The sequence below is a fragment of the Chlamydotis macqueenii genome, chromosome 10 (assembly GCF_036417535.1).
Source record: "Chlamydotis macqueenii isolate bChlMac1 chromosome 10, bChlMac1.mat, whole genome shotgun sequence".
Taxonomy (NCBI): Eukaryota; Metazoa; Chordata; class Aves; order Otidiformes; family Otididae; genus Chlamydotis; species Chlamydotis macqueenii.
The window spans coordinates 7,962,751-7,983,818 of record NC_141565.1 but is presented as its reverse complement, the minus strand read 5'-3'; the positions used below and the strand labels follow the sequence as shown (position 1 = coordinate 7,983,818).

General features: G+C 37.0%; 1 protein-coding gene across 2 annotated transcripts in view; it reads left to right on the top strand.

Annotated features, from left to right (window-relative positions):
- Positions 1-20,106, top strand: part of DCP1A (decapping mRNA 1A) — a 42,028-nt gene extending 21,922 nt beyond the window's left edge. For both annotated transcript variants that reach the window (XM_086755503.1, XM_086755502.1), the window contains 5 exons: positions 4,513-4,623; positions 8,714-9,475; positions 11,959-12,024; positions 14,125-14,343; positions 15,973-20,106. In XM_086755503.1, the coding sequence (XP_086611629.1) occupies positions 4,513-4,623; positions 8,714-9,475; positions 11,959-12,024; positions 14,125-14,343; positions 15,973-16,053 (1,239 nt within the window). In that variant the 3' untranslated portion in view covers positions 16,054-20,106. The remainder of the gene's footprint in view (positions 1-4,512; positions 4,624-8,713; positions 9,476-11,958; positions 12,025-14,124; positions 14,344-15,972) is intronic.
- The last annotated feature ends 962 nt before the right edge of the window (positions 20,107-21,068 follow it).

The following is a 21,068-nucleotide window of genomic DNA, read 5'->3' as shown; positions in this document are numbered from 1 at the left end:
GCAACTTTTTGCCTACTTTTTCGGGTTTTTTTTTTTTTTTCAGTTTTAAGAAAGCCTATCTGGAAACCAGTTTTTAACACATCAGCTGTGTTTTGTTTAAAGAGCAGGCATTCTCTGCCGCTGTTTCAGTAGCCTTGTTTTCAGACTGATGTCTTGTTCCCTCCCTAAAGTACGCTATACTAGGAAACAGTCTCTGATTTCAGGCAAGGTGGGTTGAATACTGATCATGTGATCCAACTCAAAATGTAGCTAGATAGACCCATTTCACAATGATTTCTCTTGCTCTGAGAAAATTTTGTCTCTGGGAATAGCAAATAAAAATTGTACCCAACAGCATCTCTCTCTTTCTAGTCTTGAAGTCTTTGTGGTATTAGAGGTTAGAGATTTAATCATTCAGTACATTTGTGGACTCTGAAGCATACTTTCAATAGCTGTAGACTACGTATAACAATACTATTCTCCTGTTCCCCCACTTATTACTTCTGCCCTGTCTACTTTTAACAAATTAATTGGTTTCAGAAGGATGAGTCTGCTATCTTCTGCCAGTGCTAAATTCACAAGTTCACATAATGAAGGATCTCTTGGGAAAAGATTACTTTATATAGTCCTGAGGACCAAATTCATACATGCAGGATGAATATAGAGGAAATATGTGGGAGATCCAAAAAAGGACACAAAGATTCTGAACACACTTCTCTGCAAATATAATAATAGAAGAATGTGCAATAGTGAAGCAATGTGTGAGTATAACCTTGCAGAGCCTTGGTATGGGTTTTGTGGCTGTACTGGTGGGAGAAGAGTTAGCACGTTAGTATGTTGCGTGATTCCTTTCAGAAGTTGCTCGTGCAGCAGAGTTCCTTTGAGTACTTGGGATTTGAGTCTTTGTAGGATTCTAGATTGTTACAGTACAGTGTGGGATGAAAAAGAATGGAAGAAAAGAATGAACATGTGGATCAATGGCTTGATGTCCAAGTGGAGATCAGTGACGAGTGGCGTTTCTCAGGGGCTGGTATTAGCACTGGTGCTGTTTGACATCTTTCTCTGCAACGTGGACAGTGAGGTAGAGTGCACTGTCAGCAAGTTTACTGATGACACCAAGCTATGTGCTGCAGTTGACACCCTGGCGGGAAGGGATGCCATCCAGAGGGACCTTGACAGGTGGGAGAGGTGGGTTCATGTGAACCTCATGAAGTTCAGCCAGGCCAACTGCAAGGTCCTACACATGGGTCATGGCAATCCCAAGCATGAATACAGGCTGGGTAGTAAATTGAGAGCAGCCCTGAGGAGAAGGACTTGGGAGTGCTGGAGGACAAGAAGCTCAACATGAGCCAGCAGTGTGCACTTGCAGCCTAGAAAGCCAACCGCATCCTGGGCTGTATCAAAAGAAGCATGGCCAGCAAGTTGAGGGAGGTGATTCTGCCCCTCTGCTCCCCTCTCGTGAGACCCCCAGCTACAGTACTGTGTCCAGCTCTGGAGCCCACAGCTTAAGAAGGACATGGACCTGTTGGAGCAGGTCCAGAGGAGGTCATAAAGATGATCAGAGGGCTGGAGCACCTCTCTCATATGAGGACAGGCTGAGAGAGTTGGGGCCCTTCAGCCTGGAGAAGAAAAGGCTCTGAGGAGACCTTATAGCAGTCTTCCAGTACCTAAAGGTGGCTTATAAAAAAGATGAGGAGAAACTCTTCAACAGGGCCTGTTGCAATAGGATGAGGGGTAATGGTTGTAAAATAGAGGGAGGTAGATTCAGACTGGACATTAGGGAAAAAAAAAATTTTTACAGTGAGGATGGTAGAACACTGGCACAGGTTGCCCAGAGAGGTGGTGGATGCCCATCCCTGGAAACGTTCAAGGCCAGGCTGGATGGGGCCCTTAGCAACCTGATTTGGTTGGAGATGTCCCTGCTCCTTGCAGGGGGGTTGGACTGGATGGCCTTTGAAGGTCCCTTCCAACCTAAACAATTCTGTGATTAAGCCTTGTATGAGCCAACGTGTCTACTTTCTGACATAGATTGAGGGCAAGTGAATGTGACAAACCATACAATATATTTGACCCAGGCCAGATAACTTGTTTCTGAATGTGAGTAATGTGGTTTTTTTAAATGCTTTAAATACAGATTGGGGGGGGAATAAATGAATTGCTTCTGATTTTCTGAGCATCAGTGCTGTTTGGGGAGGTGTCTTTTGAGGGCCAGCATTGTGGAAGTAGCAGCTTTTGTGAGAGCACAGAAGGAAGCATTAAAACCTGAACAACTCATCTTTGTATCAATTGGGACAGATTTGAAGAAGTTGAAGGCTTTTGGGGAAGAAACATAAACAAACAAAACCAAAACCCAGACACTGCAAGAACGCACTGTTTTGGTAGTGCCTTCCTAGGGTGTGATGAAGCCCTTCTCCCTCCTTGTCCTTGCGGTATTGGATAATACATGTTTCCAACAGATGGCCATTAAAAATTACTCAGGATATTCCAGCTTCTCCTCTCCTAATTTTCTGATCTTTTTTCATGTAAGAGTACTGAAAAGCTTTTGCTAGAAACAAAGTTCCTAAGCATCATGGATAAAGCTCAGTAGACAAGTAAAATACTGCTAAACAGGCAGTGCTGTGTAGGTTTTGGGGGTATAGTCGATATCTGTGCTGCCTGTAATAGAATAGGGAAATACGCGGGGCGTGGACTACAGTAGGGCTACTGTATAATTGAGGTTTTTGTCTTGATCTTGATTTGTCCTTGATGTGTGTTTTTCTTTATGCTTTTAGAACAGTAGTGAAACTAGAATAATTATTTAATTTCCTTTGCGTGTATGTGAACTGTAAACTTAATCTGTTGAACATAATCCCATAGTCTGCTATGATTGTAGTTATGTAGAGGTTGCCAGATAAACAGAACTGAGCAATGTTAGTCACGTTTAAGCAAACTTCTTTGGAGGATGTTCTTTTGACCACTTCAGCTTTAGCAGCAAACCTCTGGCACATTAATTTTGGAACTCCTTGTAGACAAGGTATGTCAGTGTTAACATGATTAGGTAACGTGTTTTGAAGTTGGTTGAGAGACCCTTCCTGTCTTAATTTAAAAACAAACAAACAAACATTTATTTTATGGCACTCAGTAGTTACGCATGAATTTGTATTTAGGAGCAGAAAGTACTTATCTGCCTGGTACATTCCAGATGGATCATACAGTAATCCTTGTGTGCAGCCCACATGAGATTGGCAGAGTGTCAGCATGAGAAGGGGGCAGAGAGAGTGAAAGAGAGATTTATGAAGGTCTGAGTGATTTAATCTAGGATTCCAAATCAGCTTAATCCTTGAAGTACTTGCTACATCAAGTCCATATGTGAAAATGAATGAATTCTGAGACTTACTTTTTTTTTTTTTTTTTTAAATGAAGTGAATGGATGCTTTTTATAGTGTGGTGTTTTTGTGTGTGTTTCATGTAGGAGCATGGAACCATACTGCAGCTCATTCTCTAGTGAAAATATAACTATGCTTTGTCTGATTTTGCAAGCTTAAGGCCTCCAGCATTTCAGGCACAGAGTTTTGACCTCCAAGTTAATGGCTAAAAGTCAGAAAGATGGAAGAACTGCTTCTTGCTTCTGTCCCTAAATTGCAATATATAGTATTGACTTTGTATTTCTTGCTTTTAATTAGAAATTGAAGACAAAAGAATAGTAAAGCTCAGATTTTTTTTTTTTTTGTTGTTTTGTTTTGTTTTTTTAACTGATTGCTTAAAAGTTTAACCCGTACTTTGCTGCTGTGGGTAAGTGACCAGAGCAATCATCATGTGTTGTGCTAATGTTCAGCTATGTCATATGCATAAGGTGTAGTTTATCTATTGAAAGCCAGGCTGTTCTACAGTTTACATTTTTTTCAGTGGTGACTAAAACTATAATACAATGTCTATATTTGTCTATGTATATATTTATTAAAGATGAAAATCAACTTGATCTGTAAACATACTCTCTATTATAATGCAGCTCTCTTGTCTGTTTTTGCCATATTCACAGGCAACCAAATTAACACCTTCTGAAAATACATGGACATGGTTAATTAAATCTGGTGGAAATAAGTCGGTGACAAGCTCTCTTTCCAGCTGCTTAGAATTATTTCTGACAGGATTTTTCTAAGTTGTTTCTAGTTTGGGTTCTTGATTTAATGAAGTATAGCAAAATTCCTTCTTATCAGCTAATGCAGGTAAAGGATGTGAAAAGCCTGCTTTAAAAAAAAAAAATATTTTTTTGTGAAAAAATATGAAGCTAATTGGCATTTTTTTAATAATAAAGAGTAAGACCTTTATGATTACATACCAGATGGTGGATGTCTTGGTATGATTTTTATTTCCTGAAATTTGTGAATTCCACCATATCTTACTAAAATCAATACTCTGTACGTAGTCTCTGTTTCAGTCCAAGTCTCATGTAAGCAGGATTGTAGGTAAATGTAGTAGGTAAATGTAGTTGGTAAATGTAGACTTAAAAAACTCATATGCTTATGTTACTTTTTTTTTCCCCTTCCCTCCCAGAATCAGATCAATGACTTATCAAGCTCTGTAATGCAACAAAATGCAAATCCTTCAAAGACAGAAAGCACAGAGCCTTCAGAACAAAAAACTTCATTGCAAGTGCAAGAGCAGGTATGTTTCATCCAACCCTAAATAAGGTGCTTTTTTTTCATTTAGTATTTTGGTTTGGTATCAAAATATTTTTTCTTAGAATGCCTGAAGTGTTTTCTGCTGAATGTATTTTTACTTTAAATAAGGTAATGGATTTGAAGATTTAAGATCCTAAATTCTGTCTTTTGACTTAGCTTTTAAAAATATGAGGCTATGTCCACACTACTGTGGATATCCAAGTATTTTTAAATGGGCTAACTTGGATTCTGGAAGAAGTCAGTTTGTGGTAACATGAAGACTTGTGCAGGATGACTTGCAGAGCCAAGAAGCAGGAAAATACTACCTCTGTCACATTATTGGACTGAATTTGGCATCAGTTAGCTGTGCATGTTGTTGCAGTCTTTCACACAGGAAATCAAGCCCTGTTAAGGTTTATCTATGCTGCGTTCAGAGCTACAGCTACAGTCCTGGTAACTTAAATTGGCAGTGAATTGCTGGGCAAGCAATAGATTACGCTTCATGGCAGCAGCAAATTCTCTTTGGCAGAACTGAAAATGTCGTTGCCTACCTTCTCCCATGCTTCCGTAGCTTGCATTGAGCCTCTGCTTGTATAACTGTTTGGTAATGACGTCAGTCAGCTTGGCTGATTCCTTCATACTTAGACTATGGAAAAAGTTTGTGTAGTTTTGTGTTGGTTTGCTTCAGTGGCATTTTGGTGGTGGTAGGGAGTGTTGTTCGGGGTGTTTTTCCTGTCTTAAGATCTTATTGAAAGTATATACCTTCCTCTGCAAGAAGGGAAATATTGTAAAAAAAATTTTCAGTGCTGTTAGGGAGAGATGTTGCTCAAACTGTGATAATACTAGTGTTAAGGTCTATTTTGGGTAAGTGTTTGATACAACATATTGAATCAGCATGTATCCAAATATCTACAAATTCTAAAGCTTGGTGTTACTCTTGTCATTAAAGTTTAGACCACAGTAAAAATGCTAGTGAAAATAACCTCTGCTTCCTGTAAATATTATCTTTGAACCACAGGAAACTTGTTACAAAATACTTCAGTATCATCACTGGAGTGATGGAGGAATAGGTAGCAATATTTCAGTACTTGTTTCCATTTTTCAGTAAGCATTTCTGCACAAGGAAGCCGTAGCTTCATACAAGACTTTTTAGAGATAAATTAAAAAAAAAACCAAAACAAAACTGCAATAACTAAATTCCCTGTGACACTTAAGTAACTTGAGCCTTCTTACACTGCCACCCAGTGGGCACAGAAAGGTCAGTAGTGGTTTTCCTCAGAAAATACCACACTGAGGGACTCTGTTATAGGGGAAAGGGTAGTAACAGTTAATTAATTAAAATGGAGGTGGGGAGTTTTGCTGGGGTTATTGGCCATCACAGCCCCCTCTGCCCCCTGAGCCTCTGCTTTTGGATTAGCATAGGTGACAGACTGACCCCTGGCAGCCGGCTCTGCTTGCTGCATGTCTGGTCTTGAGACCTGGCAGCGGGGTTTCCTAAGGCTTTGATTTTAAAGGTAATTTTCTTTCGGGTCACTTCCTGTAGACTTTACATAATCACCTGAAGTGCCCTACCTGACAGTGCATGGAATTGCAGAACAGAAATAAAATAACTAGCAAAGGAAAAACTGGAAAGCTAAGATTCTAACAGATTGCCCTGAAGTAATTCAAGGGAGACAGCAGATTTATAGATCAGGTGTAATGGCATATTTTTAATTCCGTTGAGCTAGTTAAGATAAAAGCTGTAGAGATATTGGAAAAAATTAATTGGGTAACGTAAATGATAATAATTCTGTAAAGCTAGTTAACCGGGTTCAAATATATGACAGATGTGTTTGTTCTTAGTCACACTTTTAATAGCACGGACAACTGGAAGATTACTGACAAAACATTCCATTTGAACTATAAAACCACATTTTTCATGTAATTGAAACAGGTGACTAATGAAATTTAAAAATAGCATACATACAATTATGGTAAAATTCTTAAACCCCCATACATTTTTATGTTGATTGACTAACTTCATTCATGCTAAAGATATCAGAGATTTGGGAATAAAAATAAATGTCTTCTCTGTGATATTCTGAAGTTCAAGTTTTTTATCTTGGCCTTTCAAAATGAAAATCAGTGGTATCATGAAATGCTTTTGTACCAGCAATCAGCAAAACTGAACCAGAACACTGAAATTAAACTTTGAAGTGCCAGCTCTGACTGCTAATTCATGTTTCAATATAGAATCATGGAACAGAATCATAGACTAGTTTGAGTTGGAAGGCACCCCTAAAGGCCATCTAGTCCAACTCCCCTCCAACCAGATCAGGTTGCTCAGAGCCCCATCCACCCTGGCTTTGAATGTTTCCAAGGATGGGGCATCCACCACCTCTCCAGGGAACCCATTTCAGTGTTTCACCACCTTCATTGTGAAAAACTTCTGCCTTCTGTCTAATCTAAATTGAGTTTAAAACCATATCTGAAATGATTTCTGGACAAAACTTCTGAGCAGCGCTCTGTTCTTACCGAGTAGAGTGATCATGTTGCCTTTTTGCAGCCTTTGTTGATAAGGGTCTTCATAGCACACAGAGTTGATGGTGCACTCAAAATACACCTCAGCCAGAGATAAGACAGGCAAAAGATGTGTTTTATACTTCAGGCTGGAAATTAACTTCATGTTTGAGACTGTATCTGTGTAAGGGGCTAGTCTGACTTGGATGAGAACATGGTAGAGATTTCTGTTTATTTTTTAATATTGTGATGTATTAATAAAGGAAAGCTAGTCAATTTATCATAAGGAAGTGAAAAGCTGATTTTGAAATGAGATAGAATAGTGATTTTTTTCTTAATGGAATCTCTACAGTTGAAGGACAGGTCTCCAGAACAGTAAGGTCAGCAGAGAAAAGTAACAGCTTTCTAGGAAGAATTCCTAACAAAATTAACAAGGTTTATAAACTATAGAATGTCTCAGCTGCAAAATGAAAGTGTGCCTGACTTTAAGACAGCTAAAAATGAATAACAACAACAATGGCAGTAAAGATTAGTAACCTGGGGAGAAGTCAGTATGATTTCAAGCTCAAGGTTGTTTTTTTTTTTGTTAGGCTACTTGGCATGCTACCTGTCCTGCCATACTTTCACCGCTGTTATCTGTGCTAGTAAAATTAGAGCTAGCATAGCAATGTCATGGTACAGTAGTTGTCATTGTAAAATAGCATCTTTGTTTAGACATACCATCAGAATACACTGGAATTGTGCTGCAGGCCATTCAGTCTTCTGAACAGAATGTTGTATTTTAGTCCAGCTGTTTTACATAACTTCTGGTCCTGTGCAGCCTGAAAAAAAAAAAAATGAGATTGAGTGTTAATAGCTGTTTCTTTTCTCTTCAGTGAAACACATTTCTAAAGGTTTTCAGAAAAATATTAAGATGATGATACCCATAAAATCAGATTTTTCTAACAATGTCAATGAGGTAGGCTAGATGTATATTTCTGAGAGAGACTAAAGGACTGGTAGATGTATCTGTGTGTACATATACACATACACACTTTTGAAGGAGAGATACATACACATATGTTTAGGTTTATACAGATTCTTCTACCTATTGTAACATCTATTGCTGAAAAGAGTGAGAACAACTGTCTAGGCATGTATTGCTAGACCAGTTGTGTATCTTCAAGTTTCTCTTTCCTTTCCCATCTTTTAGGCCATTTAACTTTTTCCAACTCTATAAATTCTATGTCAGTGTTGCTCAACATGTATGTTCCTTCTCTCCTGCCCCCCTGAAGTACCTCGTGTAGTTAGGTCTGAACAATGAAGGCAGGTGCCATCTTAAGAACAGAATCCATAGCCTTCCTTCTTTACTACTAGCATACAGTCTGTCCATAGAAGGCTGTAAAGAAAAACCTTACCTAGACAGGATGTTCCTAGTAAATGAAACTTATTTCAAAATTGCTGTTAAAAGTGCACACTTGATATCCAAACTGTATTTTAAATGCATTTGACCTAGTTGCCTTTCATAGTTTTCTTGAAATTGTAATAGACTGTGTGAGATGCACAGTGGTGTGTGTATTTCTAAACTGAAAACTTCCTTTTTCTCTTCTTTCTAGCCTTTTCAGTCAAGGCAGAAGCATCTGACTTTGGAGGAATTGTTTGGAACCTCTGTACCAAAGGAACAGCCTGCAGCGCCGTATCCCAATCCAGACAGAATGGAAAAGTTGCAGACTGACACCTCTGCCAGAGAGCAGCACAGTTTGCTCTTGCCTTTTTCCTTTGATCAGTCAACAGTAATGCAACAATCACTAGGGAAATCTGAAAGTCCAAGCATTAAATCCAGTGCCAATCCTTTGAATCAGCAGGAATGTTTAACACCTATGCGAATACCTCCAGTTTCAGTTTCCCAGCCTGATGTAAAAAATGTTTCAAGCTATTCAGTTCGCTTAAGCCCTATTCTTAATTCAGCCTCAACAGTGGAAGCTGCCCCTGCTCAGATGCTTCCTGGCCTAAAGCAAAACAGTATAATGCAAGTTATGCAGCAAGCTGCCAAGCAGATATCCCCAGTAGTGAATCAGCCGCCATCTGAAGTGAACCACGCTCCACAAAATCTAATGGCTGGCCAAAGCCAGCTTATAGCACCCTTGACATCAGCAAATACAGGAACTGTGTCAACTACATCCCATACAAGCGTTGATCTTCTCCAGAAACTCAGGTTGACCCCACAGCATGACCAAATGCAACAGCAGTCTGTCACTAAGACTTCCTTAACACCAAACATCTCTGCCTCGGTTGGCCAACTTGCAACACCAGAAAGCTTCAAAGAATCTCACAGTAAGCCATCAACCCTGAACAGCAAGATTCTCTCTCCCCTTCAGGTATTCTGTGGGTTTTTATATCTATGAAGCTGTAGACTGTTTTTAGACTGCATGTATTTTCCCTTGGAAAATGTGCTGTTATATATTAGTGTTTTGAAAATAATTAAGGGCTTCCGTTGTGTGGTATGGATTGAATCGCTAACTTGGAAATCCAGTTCTATTAGTTTTATATCATTAGCATCTGCTGTCAGTGACAGACCTCTCTGTAGAGGAGGAGGATTTTCAAGCTGGTGCTGTTAGGGGATGAATAAGTCCTAAAGAATGAATCTGTCCTTGTGTTAGAAAAACACTGCTAATAACTTTCTGGCCCTTCTCAGATCATCAGTTACAGACTACTGAGTGTTCTGAGGGTTGATGCTGTGAAAGTCTAGCCTCTGCCTTCTTTGAAGGTATAAAATGAACAATTTCCTGTTTCCTGTTTTTTGGGGTTTTTTTGCTTTGGATGTTTTGTACTCCAATTTTGACGCACTTCTGCTGGGGATACCTGTGGGCTACATTGAGATATTGTTAGTTACTTAGTAAAATGGATCACTAGCTGATTTATTTTGTTGCATTAACAACCTTGTTTTATCCTAGTATCACTTACAGAGGACCTCTTAAACTTTTGATTTCTTGGAGGAGAATCTATCATCTATGCCTTAATAATGTAAACCAAAGCAGTAAATTTGTTTTGAGAGACTAGGTGGAAATGTCACTGCTATTCTATAAATCTAATGTGTGTGGCTTTGTGCTATAAACTTTCTATCAATTAGCGTTGCTTTGCTGTAGAATTGGCTACCTCAGTAGTGAAGACATTAATCAGTTTGGGTTATTTGATTTCTTTTTTCTCCAAGAGCAGTAACTTTCTGTAGTGGCCACCTGTGAGGTTATCCAAAGACTTCTCTTCATTTTGTTGCTTTTTTTTTTTTTTAAATTTACATTAATGCAGACTAAACCAGTGTTTGATTGTGTCTTATTGCATCTTGGGTACAGTGATAAGGCAAGGATAAAAAGCACCAAACAAAGCTATTTACAGCTACATCTGCATGAATTTGCTAATGTTTATTATTACCCAGTGCTTGCCACTGGGTTTTAGGAAGAACTTTGGTAGCCCTGTCTGGGTCAGGTGCTATTCTTTGCTATGGACACGGTGATGACTTACTCATAACGGTTCTCATCAACAGCTCAACTCTTCAGCCTGTAACTTGTCCTCAGCATTTTTTCAGAATATCCTGTATTTTTCAAGTGTTGATTTTTTTGTTCTCAGAGGAGTTATCCCCATCTTATGGTGTGTTTTCATTGTGCTGTCTTTCTGATTAACTTATCTATAATCTACTACTGTTGTTCAATATTTTCAAGAAGGCTGTGACTGTGATGTACTAGGATTATTTTACTAGCGATCGCTTTTTGAGATGTTTAGACTGATTTATTTTGCAGAGGGAGTAGGAGAACTAAGTGCAGCATTGAGCAGCTATCTGGATCTAGGATTGAAGAACTGTACATTCTGAGCAGTATTTTTTCTTTTGTGTACTACTAAACCTTGATACATATTTAACTGAAGATTCTGACACCTTTGAGCATTTAGAAAAGCTGACTGGGTTTATCCATAACTGCCCTTGATTGCATTTATTCAATGTCTGCCTGATAGCCTTAGGAGTTAGCTCTTTACGTGCCAGTCTTACATCCTTTTTTCCTTCTGCCATGTCCCCTATGTGTACATATTTTCACTAGACAAAATTCTCCATAGTCCAAATATACTCGAAAACTAGCGAAAGACTTCTTAACTCTTGTGTAATTAGACTTGAAGAATTTGATCTTGTGCTTGTTACCACTTCATAAAGCTAATTTTATTTTTGTCATTAAGAACTATCAATTCCTTGAGGACTTTTCATTGCAGTTCAAGTAAGCTAAGTACTGTCTATTGGGTAGGGTTTTTTCCTGTTCTGTGTTGCCAAGAGGTAATCCAAATGGCTATAACAAGCCTTTCAAAGAATGCTACAGGAATTTAATGAAGTACCTTACCTACATGCCTTTTCTTGTGTTTTCTAGTATTTTATAGTACTTGAATTTTCCTATATTATAGTCTTGAAATCTCACTCAAGAAATATCTGTATGCTGTTTGTAAAGGTATAAAATACTTTTGAAATTCTAGCAGAAAACACATTTAATTTTTGTGGAGGCTTCTAGATCAAACTCATTTAAAAAATACAGCATTTAACCTTCCTGGCAATTTACCAAACTGCTTACAACTCTTCACTTTGTAGCACTTGTTTTGTTCCCAGTTTCAGTGTTTTAATGTTCAGATTTTTTTATTATTATTTTTATTTATTTATTTATAACTGTAGTAGTCTTTCTTCAAAAGTGTTTTGTTATGGCTTTACAGCCAAATTACATTTGAAGTCTTTTGAGACTTGCATTTTTGTGCTTTCACAAAACCAGAGAACCACCACTGGAAATTGAGCTGTGCATGCTAACTTGTAAATTATGCTTTCTTTTTAACTTAGACTGTACAACAAAACAAGGAAGCAGAAGTATTTCCACAGCCGAAGACTTTGTCTAAAGCAAGTCAAGTAAGTGAATAAATACTTCTGCTAATTGTTTTTTGGGTTTCTTTAAGAAAAAAATAAAACTAAAAAAGGACAAGAGTAAAACTGTGGTAACCAGTTGGTATCTCAAATAGCCATTGCCCACTGACCATATTTAAAGTGTTGTTATGAATCGGAAACAAGCTGTACTGAAGCAAGGAAGATTTTCTGTAGACTGCTATGAATGAGTACACTTTGTTGTTCAGTGCCTCTTACTGTTGGTGCTCACTCAAAAATAAGAATACATTTTTGGATCTGCAATTTTGCTTTGAGTTTGCGTCATTTGAACTTTTTTATTTAATCTTCTAAGCAAGCAGGACTAACATTGTAATATTGCAGTAGGGTCTACTAGACTTAACCCAACCTTAAGCACCCCAGAGGCATAAAATGGAATCTTGCCTTGCTGTCTCTTTCAGTTTTCCTGAGATACCTTGTATTTTATTGAAAAAGATACCGAGGGGAAAAAAAAAAAGATAGAGGAAGAAAAGAATAACAAGCATTTACTACTGCAAAGCTTTCTAATAGCAAGTTTCAGTGATCTAAATACAGATTTAACATTTAGAACTGCCTTTGAATAACAGTTTTAGAGTAATGTCAATATAAAACTTTAGGTTGTAGTTTAAAAAATAACTGGTAATAGCCAAGTCTTCAAGAATTGGTTTTAATTACCTTTCTGTTATATATTCTTTTCAGGATACCACCTGTAATTTAATTCTACTTTTTCTTTTACCCACTCTCTCCTTTTTCAAATCTGTTAAATTGTCTCATTCTTGTCCAACTTGTACTACACAAATAGCATGTCCGGATCTGATTGAGGGCAGTAAAAATGGTCCTGCTTAAAGTAAAATGCTGGTTTAGCTGCTGGCCTGCTATAAGACAAGCTATACAGTCTTCATAACACAGTTAGTGAATAATTATCTAAATAAAAGCATTTTACATGGATTTTGGAATTTTAAGTAACATGCATGTTGTGTGCCAACTGCATTTGTTGGTTTAAACACGTTGTCTTCAGCTGAAGTCCCACACTGTAAGACTTTACAGTTTTGACTGTAACAAGATCAATTTGCTAGTTCTGCTGTTGTTGATGCATTCACTTTAGATGGCTTTGCAGTTTTTTCTTCTGAAGATTTTTAGTTGTCCAAGGGGAACTCTCTCTGCTCATGTATCAAACATCTTTACATATCACATTTAGTTTTCTTTTCTTTTAAGTGCGATCGGCTTGTTTTTTTTCTTTTTTTTTCTTTTCACCATGTTGGTCATTCTGGAAGTGTGACTAAGATGTAGATTATCATACTGAATAATAATTGCAGTTATCAGGAGATGTCAGAGTTGCTCAAAGCTGATATTTATCCATGTCCACTTCATGCAACTGTAATACTCCTTTACATTTCCAATTTATGTTTAAAAGGAAAAGGGGTAAAGGCAGTGTGTGGATTTCTGTGATGAAATGAACACAGACCTGTGGAAGAATGAGGTGGGAAGATGGTCCTCAAAATATTTCCATCCTTCCCCCCCCCCCCCCCCCGGACCCTCCAAGGCAAAATGTATCTAGAATGAGAATATTTCAATGTACTCCAGTGCTTTAATCACAGTTCATCCATTATTTTAAGTATCTTTGAAATCCTTTACTTCAAATTATAAGTGTATTTGTTGGAGACCATAGAAGCGGGTGGGGCAGGAAGCAGGAGTAGCCTTTCTGTAAAGTCCTAAGGAAAATAACAATTTGCCACACAGCTAGGTGAATTTGATTACCTAGGTGAAAAGCTTATCTTTTATTCTGTGTTATATTTCAAAAATTCTGGAAGGTAGCAACTATATGAGGAGGAAGGAATCAACATAGAAGAATATTGAAGACTGTTATCTTCTTCAGCTTTTAAAATGAGAATTAAAATGAGAATTTTAAAATGTTGATATTAAGCTTCATAGGTAGACATTTCTTCATTAAGAGCAGCAATTCTGTAATATCTGACTGAATAATAGTGGCTACAATTTATTTTATTTTTTTTAATGCTTACCTCCCCAGCCTTTATAACAGCATTCATTCTTACTGGACATGGTGCTTATTAATCTTCCCTTTTTTTACAGGTTGCACCTCCACAGTTTGTTACAGCCACAACTACAGTAACGCCTTCAATCCTCTTGTCTCCTAGTGTTTTTCAGCAATTAGCTACAAAAGCTACTGAAGTGGAGAGTAAAGCCAATTCTTCTTCGCCTTTAACACTTGGAACAACAGAAATTCAGACTGTACCTCCTACTGTTCTCAGTAGGACTCAGCTTCAAGAAGCACTGATACATCTAATAAAGGTCCTGTCTTTACAGAGCTCAATTTCTGAGGGATGGGGTTCTAAGTACAGTAGCCAGTACTGAGAAATTCTGTACCCGTATTAACTCCTTTTGCCCTAAAACATTACAAAAGTTGTTACTTTCTGTTGTAAGGGGTAGATTACTCCACACTGTACACATAGTATGGCACAGCTTGCTCCTTTTGGATGCAAGATGGAGGACTTGGAAGGACAGAGATGTACATTGGATGTGTCCTTTCACATCCATATGAATATGTGGATAAGTGAGGAAAAAGTTGCACTAGTCAAAGCCCTGGGATGGGGACGTTGGTTTGTTGTCTTTGTAAGCGTTCCTGCTTTTCCAAGGGAAGCTTTTCTGTTTCCAGTTCCCTAGAAGTGTTCCTGATCTTTAACTCTGAAGCATGCGTCTTGGAAATGGATATTGTTAAGTTCTAGTTCTGTTGTTTCTAAGGACTAAATTTTCACTTGCTTTAAATCTGTGATACTGGGAGTAGCCATGCAGTGAGATCATTTTGACCTCTTATGTCATGGTGAGTTGCCATGAATGACAAACTGTCCTTTGTTAACTCAGGATTCTCTTGCCTTTTCCATGCTGATGTTAGTAGAGCTTATACCCAAAATGCAACTCTAAAAATAACAAACAATATCTTCCCGGTGATAAAGTTGTGAGGACCAAAAAGGGCCACTGCCAGATCCTGTCATTAGCTAGGTTGCCTGATTTGTCTATGTTGTTCCTTTTTTCATAACCTTTTTGTGTATTGGTGTGTATGGTTTTTTTTTTTTTTTCCCTCTTGAAAGACTTGAATTAGCTTACTTGTAAGTCTTGCAACTGAGTTCAACTGCCAGAAGTTTTACTCTGATTAAAGACATAGCGCACCCAGTAGTCTAATGAATATAATTGTGGTGACTTTAGAGAGCCAATTGGAATATTTGTCTCTTGTTTTCTCTTTATACAGAGACATAGCTGAATGAAACCCAAAATAGGCAAACCCTGCAGCATGGCGGTACTTGTGCAGCACTCCAAGCAGGATACCAAACTTGCTATGCAGATCCTGTAAAAAGAATATAACATCTTCAAGCTAGCTGATTAGATACCAGTTTTGTAAACTTGTCATTTGAAGGAATTAGACCCAGGAAATATCTCTAAATATTGTCTATAGATTAAGCGAATTCACTTCCCAGTAATGCTTTGACACAAGAATTCTTGTATAACACACTGCAATCCCTTTCAGGCTGGTCTGACAGACAAATAATATTTCTGACACTCATGCAGACTTTATTTGGGATCCTTTACACATAATGGAATTCCCCTTGTCTAAGATTAAGGTTTGGACTCTGGAAAGAAGTGAAGTTATGTGGCCAAGGCTGACCTAGTGACCTCTGTTTTGTTTGAGCATCCAATGTGCTTAGGGATCTCTTTAGCTGTCTTACCAGCTTCACGGTTCAAAGTCTCTTTGTTGTCCAAAAAGCATTACCTTTTGTACAAGTATGCAGCTAGGTCCCTTCTCTTAACTCTCAGATAGCTAGTACTGTAAGGAATCCTTATGCATAACTTAAATGGCATTAAATTTATCTTTTGCATCTTTTTACTAATGTTTCTAATGTGGAGTTTTGTTTTTTTTTTCTGCAGAATGATTCCCATTTTCTCAGCACTATTCATGAAGTCTACTTGCAAGTCCTAACCAAGAATACAGACAACATTAAGCTATAATCGATGTGAAATCTACTTAAAATATCTCCATTTTAGAAACAATTATGCCTCATCTATAAAACTAATATTTTTGTAAAAGAATATGTAGTTTTCAATGTCTTGAATTTGAACCTGTTAGGAAAGACTATTCCTTAAATACTTATGAAAGTAATGTTCTCAGAAGTGATCTAGGTTTTCACTGTGATCATCACCAGCAAACCTTTGTTTTTATTGGGGAGGGGACTTAAGTTGCATTTGAGCTCTCATTAGTATTAGGTGGATGTGCAAATGTTTGCTCTGGCTTTCATTCCTAGCTGTATTCACTGTTCAAGCATTATAGACTCAATGCTATTTCAGCCAGCAAATATATAGTACAGTACACTACACCACACCAGAACAAAATTCAGTTGTGGGAACCTAGTTCCAGTTTGAAGAACTGAGGAAAAGGAGAGCAAAATACCTTTGTGATTAAGTTTGCAGGTGTGGGGAAGGAATGGATCTGGAAGCCAGGCTGTTGCAGCTAAATCTTTAACAAAAGGTTTAAAAATATGACTTGCTCAATACATTGACAGTCTCTAGCTAATGCACATAAATTCATCTTTTAAATAGTCTGTTAATCTTATTTGATTCTGCATCACTGACATTAAACAGGTATCAAAGTGAGTAAGGCCATCTTCTCTAGAAAGGCAAAACTTTAAATATGCAAAATCCTCAGTGATTGTATCTTTTTTTTTTTTTAAGCAACAGAGTAGTTCTGTTGCATGTTGAAGTTCTCTTGTTTTAAACTTACAGTTAGGAGATGACCACTGGAGGACTCTCTTCCTGGTCAGTGGTGTTTGATATAATTGAAATACTTTGTTTTCCTTTTAGCTTAAGGATGGACCATGTCATAGTTGGCTTTCATTCCTCAGTTGCATTAGAGCTGCAGTGTTGAAAAATATGTAGATGGGGAACAAATACCTGTTTTTCTTCTGTTGCCCTCTCCTCAGATTGTTAGTGCACACTTCATAGTCTGAAGTTTTATCTAATTAAAATGTTATTGCTTCTTATGTTATTTAGTAATTCACTATTCACTAATGTAAGAATTTAACTGGATACTTTGCCATTTAAAAACAGGAAATTTCTAATTATAGTTTCTTATGCTGCTGTGTTGGTTTACCCATGACTTGTATTTATTTCTTAAAGGCATGCAAAGGTAATTAATCAAGACTTCAGGACCCAGCTTTTTCCAGCAATAGTAATTTTAAAGAATGCTTTTCCAGTAGAAGAGGTTTGGTTTATTGAGTTAAAAGGTAATCTGTAGTGAGTTATGATGCACTGCTTCTTTCTTTTCCCTCAAGCACTCTTCAATTATAAAGAAAAAAAAATTGCTTGGCTCCTTACAACCTATATGTATGTATATATATCCTAAGGATTAGTAAATGTTGACATAGTCAAGGTGCATGGTCATTTCATTGGAAACTAGTAATTGAGCTTTAATTGTGACTTGTTCACAAATTGGTATGTTTTAGATAGAACAAATATTTACATTTTTATGTATTTGATCTATTTTAGGTTTTTTTGGTAGCTTTTTAGTGGAAAATATATTTTGTTTAGCACTACCTGCCTACTGAAAAGCTTTTCTCAGCCTTTGAGTTCAGTGTTTCCAGGTAAAATATATAGTATTTTGTTAGAAAAATGTGCAAAATTCAGGGAAAGATTGTAATGTCATGCACATTCATCAAGAAATATATTGGCTTTAATGGTAGCATTTGAATTCAGCAATATAAACTCAGCCTTGTTAAGGAAGATAGGAGCTTCCTACATACATTTTAGAGTTATAATACTGTGTCTGTGCATAAACAATGACACTCAAATTAGATATAAGGTCTAAATTAATTTGTTGGGTTTTTAGAAAAATTTTAATTAAAAGGGACAAACCAATGAGCAGTTTCTCTGAACAAAAGTTGATAGCCTAAACCAAATAGAGAGTTGCTTTTTATTTGGACTTGGCAAAGATGAAGTCCGTAACTTCTCACTTTTTATGGACAGCTTCCAGTTTCTTCAAAGGAAGACTTGATAAAAGTTTTGAGTAATAGACATATTGGAAGCTGATAGTGCATATTTGTCCTATTTGCTAAATACAGTCACACCCAAAGATCTATGGAAATGATAGGAAGGAGTTGTATTTTGAGTTTTTCAGTAATATACTGTTCACAAAAGTAATACTGTTCAGAGTAGCAGTGCTGTTAGGAGAGTTTGACTCTGCTTTTAATATCCTTAACTTGTTTCCAGCTGTCCAGGAACCCCCACAAGCAGTTGCCAGATCCTTACTTTACTCTGGTTTTGTAGTGTACTAGTAGCAATACATTATTGGTTTACTCCCTGACCTCAGCTGCCACCCCTCAACCCCACCCCCCCCAACCCCCCAAACTTTCAAAATGTATTGGAAGATAAACTGAGTTTAAATCATAGTTACTAGGCAGGCATTTTTACAACAAGCAAACCTGTTCATCTTGGACACCTGCATATGTCTGTTCTAACCTCTCTAGGTGTAGCCAGCAGACACTGCAACCAAGTAGGTGTCATCCAACACAACACAGTTACAGTTTGTGCTTTATGACAAGTGCCACGGTAGTGGGTTTAACAGATAAACATCTTTAATGAAAAGTTGCATTGTAAAACACAAGCTTGACTATAGTGTAAAACTTGAGTTTAGTTTTTTAAAATGTGGGCTGTACTATTTAACAACTTTTTTTCCTGATTATTTTAACTTTTTCTATAAATCGAACATTACTAGCTTGTCCAAGTGTCTGACTTGTGTTATCCGCATGTAGGGATAACTAGTGTGTAGCAAGTTACCATGGGTCATCACAGGAAATGATTGTGACCATTTTCAGGTGACTTTTCTTTTTTGTAAAACTACTGTCTTAATGGGATTTTACCTATTAGTTCTGAGAATTAAAAGTTTATTAGTTTAGTCTAAACTTCCCACATTAATTGTATTATCTAAGCATGTGGTTTGTGGCTAGCATTAAGTCACCTTATTAAAAAAAAAAACCCACACCAAAATAAACAAACAAACTCAAACTTAATCAAAGATAGTTTTAAAACTTAGAGCTGCTGAATTGTTCAGGAAAATAAAATTATCAGTTTTATAATTAGACTTTATCTGCTATTATTTAACAATGCAAAGTTTATATGAAAGGTGCCTAACAGCTATTAACTTAGAAACGGTATATCTTTCCAAATTAAACAAAATTTGCAAAATTATTAAATAAAAAAAATTTAAGTGATTAATCTTGATTTTATATAAAATGTTTAATTCTGTGTATAAATACTCAATGTAATACTTAAATACTCGCTGCTGGATGTATCTAGTTTTTTGTTTGCGTTTCTAATTGCTTCATTTTGGTATATTTCTGAAATCCATTATGCCATGTGTAGTCACTGATATAATTTCTGAAATATTTTTGAAAACAAACTTTAACTTGGGACTTCTTGATTTTAAAAGTATTCTAAACAAATCAGCCACCTTTTTGCCAGGTATTTGGGTTGCTTTGTACAGCATATCTTAACAGGAGGAATGTGTGCAATAAATATCACCTCAGTTTTGTCTGGCAGCGTTATGAAAATGTTAAGATGCAGTATCTTCCTTCCTTTCACTTCAAGTTGGAAAAATTGCAGTATCTCTAATTAGGTGGTGTATTTATTTTTATCTATTCAGTGTACGGGCATATGGTTAGTTAGGTTTTTTTCTGTACATTATGTGCTTTTAGTAATTTCTGAGTTTTATCACTTGTGGATGCACCAGTTGTACCCATTTGCATGTTCTTTCAATATGAAGACCATGGGGAAGAGGGGCTTCAGGAAAGATTTCTGGAAACTGGGGATTATAATAATTGTAAGTCAGTAAGTGTAGATACTGCATCATTAACGTTTTTGGTATGGTATGGATTTTATAGCACCTATGTATGTTTGCAGTTATTAAGTTATTTCATAAATGTTTAAGAATGAGCATTTTTCATCCAAAATTTTGTATGTTTGCAAATATATTTTTGTAATAAAACTTCAAAACAAATGTTTCAGCACCTCCTAAAATCTTCCAATGTTTTCTTTTATTTATAGAGCTCTAGTAGCCTGCTAGAAGGGTAAGTTCAGATTTTATTTAGGGTTAATATTTTCCAGAGAATAAATGCAAACTCCTTACTCCTTTTTCCTGAGGCAAAAACAAACTGCATATATTCACTAAAGAAAACGTAGCATGCCTGCTTGAAGGACAGTGGACAGTAGCATCTGTCTCTTCTAACAGCTTCTGACTGTCCTCTCTATTGCTGTCAGTAAGCTTGCATTTTGAATTCGATAAACAGACCAATTTCCTTTCATGTTAAGAAACGCAGCTGCAAGTTCCCGGTCTTGTAAGTACAGCTGTAACTGGGTTTAGTGCTTTTCCTTATAACTTTTTTTACGGTATCCTCTCTCATCCACCTAAACATAGCATATGATACTCAATCCAGTGTTGGTCTCTGATCATAGACTGGAAATTGCAGTTGTCCTCTCACCATGTCTGACTGGTATCATGCAATTTATTGGCCCAAATTTCACAAAGTCATATAGGGAAGCTGATGAGGAGGAAAACTATGGCAGAAGTTCTGTTGGAATAGAATCTTGAAATTAAACAAAAATCTTATGCCAGGTTCCCTCAATCTTAGCTAGATGCTTATTCCCATTCTAACTTCCCATAAGAGTTAGAGATTGCAAGGTGTACCAAATGTCAGGAGATGCCATTGAAGAATGGTGTTTGCTGTTCTAGGAGTTAATACTGAACTGGCTCCTGTGCTATATACAGAAGCAGATTCTTCTAACAGAAGACTGTCATACAAAACAAGTGCAGACATCATGGATTTACTATAAGAAAAATGAGAAAAAGTGGAAACAGCTAAGGCCTAGAATCCAGCTTTAAATTCTGTGTTAGATATGTTGCCTGTTTGGTCAATATTAAGTAAGTTGGTTTTTTTTTTTTTTTTTTTTCATTGTTGATACTGTTAACCTTTTTG